Here is a 12,414-nt window from a genome sequence, read left to right as displayed (position 1 = left end):
CTTTCTAACTGCTTTTCTTTCTCCTTCCTTGAATAACTCTTTGGATAAGGAAGTGGCTTTTCATACTCTTTTTCTTTCTGTCTCTCCTCTCTCTCTTCTCTCTCTTTTTTTTCTCTCCTCTCCTCTTCTTCTTTTTTTCTTTTTCTCTCTCTCAACTCTTTCTTTCCACTCACATGTTTCTTTTCCACTCTCACTCTCATTCTCTTTCTCCTCTCTTTCTTTTTGTCTCTCCTCTAACACTCTACCACTTCTAGTCACAACAGTTTTACACTCCTTTCCGAGATTATCATATTTCATCTCGTCAACTATTTTCTCAACATAAACCTCCATATTTTTAAATGCAGCATCCACATTATGACAATAAGACGCATTCGTCTTCAAGAATCTTTGGAAAGTCTCTTCAAGCTTTGTTGTTTTCTCAACTGGAGTAAATTGCATCTGCCATTTTTGTTGTTGCACTTGAACCATTGAGACCTGTTGTATTTCCTGTGGTATTTGAGAAAGTTTCATAGTTACTTCTTCAAGCTGTTGAGAGATAATTCTATTTTGAATAAGCAAAGCCTCATTTGATTGTAACAACTCCTTCTGACTAAGATCTCCTTTTTCAATGTTGAATTCGTTGTCACTAGTAGCCATATTTTCAATAATTTCAGTTGCTTCCTCTAGAGTTTTCCATTTAATGTTTCCTCCTGCTGAGGCATGAAGCATCATCTTAGATTGTGAACCAAGACCTCCAAGGAAAGTTAGGACTACTTCTTCTTCTTTGAAGCCATGTGTGGGTGTTTTTCTTAGTAGACTTTTGTATCTATCCCATGCATGCCCCAATGATTCTTCCATGCCTTGCTTAAATGAAGATATCTCTTGCTTGCCTTTTGTCACCTTTGATTGTGGAAAGTACTTGTTCAAAAACTTTGTTACCACTGCTTCCCACTCTGTGAAACTTCCTTCTGGAAAAGAATTCAACCAAAGCTTAGCATTGCCTCCCAATGAGAAAGGAAACAAACTAAGTTTGATCGCTTCGTCTAGCACCCCATTGATTTTGACTGTGTTGCAAATTTCATTAAATGTAGTAAGGTGCTCATATGGGCTTTCATGAGATAACCCATTAAATTGATTGCTCTTTACCAGTTGGATCAGTGCTGGTTTGACCTCCATGTTAGCTGCATTGACTCTAGGTCTAGCTATGTTGTTAAAGTGCTGAGGTCCAACTATATTGGTGTAATCAGCAAGAGTTCTTCTGATATTATTGTTCTCCATATTTTCTGTGCTATTGTCAGAACCTTGTGGTGATGGTTGCAACAGAGTTTCCGGAGGAGGGAAAAGTTCTCTAGATGTTCTGATTCTTCTCCTCCGTCTACTGTCTTCTAATCCTTCAAGCAGAGGTTCTGTCGTTTTCTTGCTCCTAGTTCGAATTGCCTCCTGCATACACAAGAACACAAAACCCTAGAAAAGATTTGGTTAGCACAAAAAGATATAAGAGAAGATATAAGATTCAGAAAATAAAAACAGAAAACAGAAAAACAGAAAACAGAAAAATAAAATAAAATCAAATCAAATAAAATACAAACAGAAAAACAGAAAACAGAAAAATAAAATAAAATAAAAAAAATTCGAAATTTAAATTAGAAATAAAAAAAAAATAAGTCAAAGATAATTAATAATCACACAAATTAACCAGTTAAACCACGAGTCCCAGGCAACGGCGCCAAAAACTTGATGGACAAATTTATGAACACCAAAATATGATGTCACAAACTTGTTTTTCAATCGGCAAGCATGACCGAATCGTTCAAGTAATAAACTTGGTAAGACCAAGTATCGTTCTTCCCAAAGGACTCACGGCCTAGTTTAGTTATGTGGTTTCTTAATTAGCTAAGACTTACAGATAGATAAAATATTTGGAGTTTAATATGCAAGACAGAAAATAAACATGTATGCATGAAGTTTTGATCAATGGCAAAAAGCAAAAGATAAACACTTTCAATGATATTAATGTATGAATATGTTGTTGGGGGTCAATTTCATCTTATCCACTCTCATATATTTTAGGAATTCAACATTCAAATCATCATTGTTAATGCCACTCTCTAAAGTATCTTTCTAGAAGGCTTCTCCCTAATCACGAGTTCATACAATTCCTAGCATTCCTAATGATCAGTTCATAAGTGCAAGAGCTTAACGACAACCAATATCATATTGGGAGAAATTCCCCGGATCTAGACTTCCCCGTACGTGCCCATATCGAAAAAACCAATAATCATGCATCGAATGAGTTAAACAATGCAAGCATTAAGCAAAGAGGAAAAACCCTAACTAATGATGAAAAGAAAGCGTAAGTCTTAATTAAAAGATGTAAAAACAGATTCCATATATGAGAGTTTCACAAGATTACATTGATTCCCCAACAAACATACAGAGTTTAGTTCACCATATTCATGGTGAACCTAGATGAATTACAATGAAAGAATGAAAAAATAAACCCTAAAAAGGTGAAGAGGAAGCCTCAGCATCCAAGATCCTCCTTCAAAGGGGTGGAAGAGAGAGTGTTTGCTTCGTTCCAGCCAAAGATACCTAACCCTAGGAAACCCTAAAGCTTAAATACCATTCGTAAATTACAAAAACTTAGGTCCAAGCCCATTAAAGTGCCGCTCAGCGGTAAATTACCGCTCAGCGGTAAATTACCGCTCAGCGGTAAGTGCGCGTCTTGTTTTCTCCCCTCAGCGGCCATTTTGCCCCTCAGCGGATCTCCCGTGAGTGCCTGAGTGCCGCTCAGCGGTAAACTGCCGCTGAGCGGTGACTTCGGCTTCTCCTTTTGCACTTTTTGATGTCTTTTCTGATTTCATCTCTCTCCTTCTTCACTTCTTTCACCAAATTCACCTTAAAACCTGCACAAAAACACTGAAATCAAGCATAAACCTGTCCAGCTCTCTTATTTCTAAAAATATGAAGAAAAGCATGATTTCAAGCTAGTTTCTAAGTATAAAGGTTGCTTTTAGTATCAATTTTAAGCATGAAAATAACAGTTTTTCAACTGTTATCAGTAACCCGGGTGCTGTTGGACTTGTGGACGTGGCAGGTGCTCCAGCCTTCCTCCCGCTGCTGTGTTGCTGGATTTTGTGGACTGGGTGCTTTGGGCCGTGGAGTGTGTGTGGTAACAGTTGAAAAACTGTTATTTTCATGCTTAAAATTGACACAAAAAGCAACCTTTACACTTAGAAACTAGCTTGAAATCATGCTTTTCTTCCTATTTTCAGAAATAAGAGAGCTGGACAGATTTATGCTTGATTTCAGTGTTTTTGTGCAGGTTTTAAGGTGAATTTAGTGAAAGAAGTGAAGAAGGAGAGAGATGGAATCAGAAAAGACATCAAAAAGTGCAAAAGGAGAAGCCGAAGTCACCGCTCAGCGGCAGTTTACCGCTGCGCGGCACTCAGGAAGTCACGGGAGGTCCGCTGAGGGGCAAAATGGCCGCTGAGGGGAAGAAACGACTCACGCACTTACCGCTGAGCGATACTTTACCGCTGAGCGGCACTTTTATGGGCTTGGACCTAATTTTCTATAATTTACGAATAATATATAAGCTTTAGGGTTTCCTAGGGTTAGGTATCTTTGGCTGGAACGAAGCAAACACTCTCTCTTCCACCCCTTGGGGTAGATTGGGAGATGGTGACAGCTCTCCTCTTCTCTTTCTCGGGTTTTTCTATCTCTTTCATTCTTTCATTATTGTTCATCTAGGTTCACCATGAATATGGTGAACTAAACTCTGTATGTTTGTTGGGGAATCAATGTAATCTTTTGTAGCTCTCATATATGGAATTTGTTTTTACATCTTTTATTTAAGATCTATACTTTCTTTCATCATTAGTTAGTGTTTTTCCTCTTTGCGTAATGCTTGCATTGTTTAACTCATTCGATGCATGATTATTGGTTTTGTCGATACGGGCGCGTACGGGGAAGTCTAGATCCGGGGAATTTCTCCCAATATCACATTGGTTGTCGTTAAGCTCCTGCACTTATGAACTAATCATTAGGAATGCTAGGAATTGTATGAACTCGTGATTAGTGAGAAGCCTTCTTGAAAGGTACTTTAGAGAGTGGCATTAACAATGATGATTTGAATGTTGAATTCCTAAAATATATGAGAGTGGAAAAGATGAAATTGAACCCCAACAACATATTCATACATATATTTCATTGAAAGTGTTTATCTTTTGCTTTTTGCCATTGATCAAAACTTCATGCATACATATTTAATTTTCGTCTTCTGCATATAAAATCCAAATATTTCGTCTTTAAGTCTTAGCTAATCAATAAACCACACAACTAAACTAGGCCGTGAGTCCTTTGGGAAGAACGATACTTGGTCTTACCAAGTTTATTACTTGAACGATTCGGTCATACTTGCCGATTGAAAAACAAGTTTGTGACATCATATTTTGGTGTTCATAAATTTGTCCATCACCAACTCAACGCTGCTTCCGCCAAACTATCTTGAAAGAAATGAATAAGTAGTTTATCGTCGTATGCGTAAGCAGCCATTTTTCGACAATACATGGTCAAATGGTTCTTAGGGCATGTGTTTCCCTTGTATTTCTCAAATTCTGGCACCGTAAACTTGTGTGGAATGGTCACTCCTTGAGCCAAACTCAAGCTTGCCGCGTCACCAAACCCGTAACTTTCAAACCCTTCTATGGCTCTCAGTCTACCTTCTAGAACTTCAAGTTTATCCTTCGCTCCTTCTACGCTCGCATGCAAAGTAACATCTTGTGCGACAATTGTGTGGGGAAACTTGGACGTTTCATTTAGTTTTGCCTCAGTTGTGTGGATAGGCCCCTGGGTACTAATGGGAAGTACATTGCTAGTTACGGGAAAAGCCAAAGAAGTATGCTCTGCCTCTGAATGATCTCCGATAGGCGGTGTGTAACCTGGTGGTAGACCATACATTGGAAATGTGAATTGTGTGCCCACAACGTCATGTACTGGAGTGTGAGCATTATGATCAGCCTTTGCAAACGAAGTCTCTCCAGCGGTTTTCATGGCTTTCAACGCTTCTAAAATTTGACCGACTTGATCCTTTAGATGACTAATATCGGCCTTTACAGTTTGACGTTCCTCTTCCCAATCTTCCATAGCTTTGGCGTTTGCTCGAGTCTTATAAGGATGTCGTGGAAGTTTCGCCGTTGTTTTTTTCTTAAACTTTATACTGTTTTTATTAATTTGGATTAGATGAAAACGAATTATGCGAAAATGCAGAAATGATGCATGCTAAAAATAAACGGAAATCACAGAAAAGTTGAAAGTGGTAAGGATTTAAAGGACACTGGATAGCCATGTTGGCGTGTAATATGTGAATATGAGATACAACACACCAAAAGGATGTTGGTGTTTGGTAAAGTAAGTATGGAGATATGTATCCATGAATGTCCAAGCTGCCCCAATTTTTAGGCATGGGTTTTGTTCATGATAGGGAACGGGTATGGAAAGGGTTTACTGAAAAAGGATTGTCCCAAATGGTTTGATTTTCCTTTGCATGGCTAGTTAGGGAGTTCTCAAATAACACAAGCGAGAATAACTTTAGCAAGACAAATATGCTCTAGTCTATGGTAACGTTATTGTTTGTTAGAGTCAATCTCCTTTCTTTTGGGGAAGGCTGGAAAATGAGTGTTTTCATGCCATGCACACACACATGTCTCAACAGAAAATGCTATTGTTTATTTAAAATATTTGGTCACAAAAAATGTATAAATTACTCAAAATGTAATGATTTCCCCTTTCTATGTTTATTTTTTTGGCGAAATGAAAATGATAAAACTTTTTGAGAAATATTTTTTTATTTTCCTCTTATCACATTCGTTTGTTTTTTTTTTTTTCAAGAAATTGAATTTGAAGAAAACTATCAATTGGGCCCAACGGGCTTAAAAAAAAGTTCTTGTTACAGTGAAATGAAAATTAAGTTTTCCATTTTCATTTTTTCCTTGTGTTTTGAAATTTTGATTTTTTTTCAAAAAACAATTCTTTCTTAAATAACATGTTGTCAACCTGACTTGTTCAAAAAGATTTTTATTTTTATTTTTAAGACTCAAAATAGGTTAGAAAGAATGATAATTTTTTTTTGATGAAGAAACATATCTTCCTATTAAATTATGATCGCCTTATTTTTGAAAATCTTAACTTAGATAAGTTGCCCCTGTTTTTTTCATTTTCAATTTTTTATTTATTTTTTATTTTTTTTAGATAGTGCCCCTTATAAACTGATTTTTTTTTATGGATGAATTATAGAAAAAGATGAAGAAGAAAACTTTTTTTTTTTAATAAATGCTTCAAAAAAATGAAAGTTTTTATTAATTCATTTCACTAAAAAGTACTTATTTTTCCTTATTAATTTATTCATTAAAGCATAATATTTTTGTTCTTGTTCTTTTATTTAAAGAAAAACATGACACATTTATTTATTGTTTTGTATAAAGAAAATGAAGGAAAAAGGATGAAAATACTGCTAACGCATATGATGTATGAAGATGTCTATGCCAAAATAATGATTAAAAACCAACATGTTTTATTAATATGCACAATAATAATAATAATATAAAAGAATATAAATAAATTACAAAAATAAATATAGACAAACATATATAAATAAAGAGGAAAAATGAAATAAAATAAAATAAAGAAAAAACCACATCAATTTTGCACATTTAATTAAGAAGGCCTGATTCTCTAATGTCCCCAACGGAGTCGCCATGTGTCGCAACCGAAATCGCGACGGGACAGCGACCCGAAAAACAAACGGATTTGAGAAAAAGAGTCGTGGAGTCGCCACCATAATTTATTATGGAAAAACTATGGAAAACCAAAAATATAAGACATGGTCTGCGAAAAGTAGATTTTTAGGTTCGGGAATGGGTTACGCGTAAGGAAGGTGTTAGCACCCTATCGCGCCTGCCCAAAGGCAGTACCTTTAATTAAATGTAAAAAAGTTGATGTGGTTTTTTTTTTTAATGTTTAATTTTCCCTAAAAAAATAATATAAAGCAACTATTAAGAGACAAAAAAATATTTTTTTGTTTTATGAACCCGTCAAGAATTGACCTTGGTCCTACGTACATCCATTTATAATGGACAATCAGGGATCACGTAGTTCTTTATGTAGAAAAAGGTTTGTGAGTTTGTTTGAAAATTATTATTGATTCATTTAGATTTTTGAAAAGTGAATCTGAAAAAGATTTGACTTAACAAGATTGACATCTCTTTTTTGTTTTGAAGATTTTTTGTATTTTTTATTTATTTAAGAATGGTGGGAAAAAGAAAGAAACCGGCCATAGGCCGACATATACTTATAAAAAAAAATTATGATTTTAGAGAAAACAATATTTGTGTGTAGGAAAAAACAAACCTTTAGAAAAAAAACTTCAGAGTATAATAAAAAGAGAAGAAAAAGGTGACATACCTTTTAGCTTTCAGTATTCTCCCAGTTCTCCCTTGATAATCTCTTTTGGCAGAGTTCCTCCAACCTGAGAGCTTACTTTTCTCTACATTCTTCAGTACTCTTGCTATCTCTATTATTTCAAAATATTTCTCCTCCCTCTCCCTTTCTATTATTTCTACATGCTTCTATCTATTTTTTCCGTCCCCCTTTTCTATGGCGGAGTGCGTATTTATATACACACATTATAATGTTATGGAAATTTTGCCTTAATTGTGAATTAATTGACAATAAAACAAAATAGGGAAAGAAATGGTCATGGTTGCCAGAAAACAAATTAAATAATATTCAAAACATTGATTATCATTATTGTCAGAAAATCATATTTTCCTCTTTAAAAGCAACTGATTCAACAAATTATATTAATATACTATTTTAATTATTGTTTATAATTATTAGCATAATATTAATTCAAATTATTACCATATTAAACTAACATTTCAAAAATATTGTGTTTGGTATTAAAGTTATTATTTTATCCCTTTTTACCCACCATTAATTATTATTCTCTTATTCTTTATTATTTTAAATATTTACTTATCCGGACGAAATTGGGTGTTGACACCATGTGCTAGTCTAGCTATCCTAAGCACCTCGAAATGTGAACTAAATAAAACTTGTGCCATCATGGACGTGCTTGCTTCTCGTTTCCGAAGAAAATGACTTTGTTGGTGGTGGATGGACCCCAAAGGTCGTTACCTTCTTTCCCATGTGGCCACTTCCCTCTTCTTTACGTGAGATGCTGCCAAGAAAAATACCGTGGATTACTTTGTTTCCAGCAACAAAACTGAAACCAAGCTTCATGAACCAAATATCTTTTCCATTTTTTCCACTTAAACACACAAAATAAACCAATGCAACTTCTTCCAATTAAATAACATAGTGTGTAGATGAATATTTTTTCAAATGTCCCAATTTGTATTTCCAAAATTTTCCCTGCAATTAATAATGAAAATAATTAGCTCAGATAATTCAAATTAGTTAAAGTAAGGATTTCCGATCAAATTAAGCACAATTAGTAAAAATGGGAAAATACTGGGCAATTAAGCACATTTCTCGAATTAAATCCGGTACAATAAACTAAGTGAAATCAAGAAAATATTGACTCATCACAATGCTTCTTTATTGTTGATTTGTTATACATGACAGTCCACAAACCTCTCTTTAACTTAAATACTTCAAACACTTAAATCTGCTGCACCATTTCATTTCTGTGTGATTCCAGAATCACTCTTTCATTTCTTTTTTTTCAGTTTGGTCATGGTAAGCCTTATAACTGTAGGTTATTTATGTGCATTCAAACTGTCATGGACTATTTTACTGCATAATTTCCCATACTAAGGTCTAATCTGGGTTCATGAAGTTTTTGTGATATTTGAAAGCTGCAACAACTTCAAACTGATGTTTAAAACTTACAATCACTGTGCATTTGTTCATATCTTGGCCTATTCTTTACTTGATTTCTGAAGTTGGAAACAACTTTGCATCTGTGCTTCAATTGTGATTCTCATATTTGAAATGCTTTCCTACACTTAATTTCAGTGTCCAAGGTCTATTTTGAGATATTAAGGTTGGGTTGTAGAGTTGGCTATTTTTAAGGAATAAGAGGTTTCACAAGTCAAATTTTGAGATATCGTGAATCTATCACAAAAAGCAGTGCAAACAAGTTTATTTTCATTAATTAAACATGTTAAGATAAAGAGAATTTGATTTGTAATCAACCTCTGCATTTTCACTACCTAGACCACCAATTTTAAGGTTATTGTTTTCTGAAAAAGTTGCTGAATCAGTGTTTTTTTGTGTTAATTCTGGTTTGGTGCATTCTTGCTACAGTGTGTTTGAGCTACTGTGACATCTGTTTTGGTGTATCTGTTTACCCCTCGGCAAGTATAACGAATCGTATCAAGTAATAATCTTGGTAAGACCAAGTATCATTTCCCAAGAGACTCACGGCCTAGACTATTATGTAATTTATTGATTAATTAAGACTCGAGAACAAATTGTTGTAAGTTTCAAATGTAAAAGACTGAAAAGTAAATATGTATGCATGTGATGATCAATGGGCAAGAAGAAACAAAACACGTGAATTGAAATATATGGATGAATATGTTGTTGGGGTTTATCAATTTCATCCTTTCCACTCTCTTCTATTCAGGAACTCATCATTCTTTCCATTAATGTTAATGCCACTTTCTAAATTACTTTAAACCCGATTCCTCAGTGAAGAAAGCCTAATCATAATTACTAGTTTACGATGTCTTGTCTCCCTAGTAAGTAATCATGCATTATAGTGAACAGAAGCTTAAAGGCAACCAACCATCATACTCCTATGTCTAGGTTTGTAATATACTATTGGGAGAGATTCCCTAGATCTAGATTTCCCCGTACGTTCCCATATCGACAAAACCAATAATCATGACATCGAATGAGTTAAACAATGCATGCTTTAAGTAAAGAGGAAAAACCCTAACTATTAATGAAAGAAAGCATGTATCATATAGATGATTTTGAAGAACAAATTCCATACAAGAGAGTTTCTAAGGATTTACATTTATTCCCCAACAACAAAATAAGTTTAGTTCACCATATTCATGGTGAAACTAGATGAAATACAATGGAAAAGTGAAGGATAAAACCCTAAAAAGTTTAGAAAGGAGCCTTAGCATCCAAAATCCTCCTCCAAGGGGTGAAAGAGTGCGTTTTTGCTTCGTCCTAGCCAAAGATACAAACCCTAGAACATCCTAAAGCTTATATAATATTCTAAAAAATACATAAAAGTAGGCCCAAGCCCAGAAGAGTGCCGCTCAGCGGTAGTAACGCGTTGCCAATTCTTCCCCTCAGCGGCATAGTTACCCCTTAGTGGTGCCAACGAGTACTGAAAAGTGCCGCTCAGCGGTAAATGGCGCTGAGTGGTACTTGTTGATTCTCTTCTTTTGCACTTTTTGTGTCCTTTTTTGATTCCATCTTTATCCCTTTTCACTTCTTTCATCAATTTCATCTAAAAACTGTTAGCAAAAATCAAAGATGAAGTTTTGATGATGAACAGATTTGCACAAGTCAAGATCCATAAAGACAAATTGAAGATCTCTGTATTTTATAAAGCTTTTATAATAATCAAAGTTGATGTAATAGTGCTCAAATATGTATTAGGGTTGATTCTTGTAATTTATATTTGATTTATTTAGTTAATCGATTATTCCTGAGAATAATCAAGTAACACTAGCCGTTGGGGGTTTCAGATTTGAAAAACTAGCCGTTGGGGGTTTCAGATTTGAAAAACTAGCCGTTGTACTCATTATTAATCGATTAATATTTATGTTAATCGATTAAATGCGTTAGATGACCCATTTTCGAAGAATGGAAGGGTATTAGGCTGAGTCTATAAAATGGCTCACTCTTTATCTCAAAAATAACTCTTCCCTTGTGCAAAAGATCTCTGAACTCTTTGAGAACTCTGTGAGATTGTTGAAGCTAAGGAAACTCTTGTCTGCAAAGTCCTGAAGTGCTACTGCGGTGACAGAGGAATAGCTTGTTCATCCTTGGTGTGTCCGAGGAAGTGCGTGGAAGAGAATCATCCTTCGTGAAGCATTCGAAGGAGGTAGTCATCCTTTGTGAAGATTCAAAGGAAGTGTAAGTTCGTCTCTTGTGGTTTCAAGAGAGGTGGTATCATCCTTTGTGAAGATTCAAAGGAAGTGTAAGTTCATCTCTTGTGGTTTCAAGAGAGGTGGTATTTCTAAACTCTTACAAATTGTTTTTCTTTGTGACTAATATTTGTAAGTGTTTTGTGTTAGTGAAAAAGGTTTATCTTGTTTGAGATAAGCGACTGGACGTAGGATCCTAGTGATCTGAACCAGGATAAAATCACCTGTGTAATTTTTCTCTTTCCCTTACTCTGTCATTTATATTTAATCATTCGCACAGTAAGAAAAATTAAGAGAAAAATAATAAAAGGCACAATAAAAGTATATAACCAATTCACCCCCCTCTTGGTTTGTTCCACGCTAATAATTCCGTTGCAGCGATTCTAACAATTGGCATCAGAGCTTGCTTTGATAGTCATTCAAATGGCAGGATCACATCAAACCTTTGCAGAGGGTGCATCAATCAATAGACCCCCACTATTCACAGGTGAGAACTATGCATTCTGGAAGGTAAGAATGCAAATATTTATTGAATCTATTGATTGTGAAATTTGGGATGTTATTGCGTCTGGCTCTTCTGTTCCTACTAACAATACACAGGAACCAAAGCCCCGTGGTCAATGGACCATTGAAGAAAAGAAAAGATTTCAGAATGACGTAAAAGCCCGAAATATCATTGCATCAGCATTGACTGTTGATGAGTTCTACAGGGTCTCTGTCTGCAAAAATGCTCAAGAAATGTGGGACGTACTCAGAGTGACGCATGAAGGAACAGATGATGTAAAGAGGGCAAGGAAGAACTCCTTAATCCAAGAGTATGAAATGTTCCGGATGAAGCAAGGAGAAACAATTTCAGACGTTCAAAAACGCTTCACCAACATTGTCAATCATCTCATTGGACTGGGTAAGTCATTTGATACCGATGAACTTAACATTAAAATCTTGAAGTCTTTAGACAGGTCGTGGCAACCAAAGGTGACTGCAATCTCGGAGTCACAGAACCTCAACACCATGACTATGGCGGCACTCTTTGGAAAGTTGAGGGAACATGAACTAGATCTTGGAAGACTTGATGAAGAAGAAGCAAAAGCCAAAAACAACAAGAAGAGTTTGGCATTAAAGTCGGAGGTTGAAAGAAGCAAAGGTAAATCGGAAGATGAAGACTTAGACGAAGAAGAAAATTTGAGACTCATGATAAAAAGGCTCAACAGGTTCATGAAATCAAAAGACAAAGGAAGATTAAAATTCGAAAAGAAAGAAAATCAAGGATCTTCCTCACACTATAAATGTTATG

At 35.2% G+C, this 12,414-nt stretch overlaps 1 protein-coding gene across 1 annotated transcript; it reads right to left on the bottom strand.

Moving 5' to 3' along the window:
- Window positions 1-4,455: 4,455 nt before the first annotated feature.
- LOC124827595 (uncharacterized) lies at window positions 4,456-5,127 on the bottom strand. Its single transcript, XM_047300679.1, has one exon. It carries the CDS (start codon window positions 5,125-5,127, stop codon window positions 4,456-4,458), a length of 672 nt encoding a protein of 223 aa, XP_047156635.1.
- Between the last annotated feature and the right edge of the window lie 7,287 nt (window positions 5,128-12,414).

This window comes from Vigna umbellata, chromosome 2 (genome assembly GCF_029865625.1).
Source record: "Vigna umbellata cultivar VRB3 chromosome 2, Vumbellata_1.0, whole genome shotgun sequence".
Classification (NCBI taxonomy): Eukaryota; Viridiplantae; Streptophyta; class Magnoliopsida; order Fabales; family Fabaceae; genus Vigna; species Vigna umbellata.
The sequence above is the reverse complement of the archived record's forward strand: the minus strand, read 5'-3'. Positions and strand labels throughout refer to the sequence as shown.

Bases quoted from the DNA above. Each gene is read 5' to 3' on its own strand.
- LOC124827595 (XM_047300679.1), bottom strand. From the start codon at position 5,127: ATGGAAGATTGGGAAGAGGAACGTCAAACTGTAAAGGCCGATATTAGT.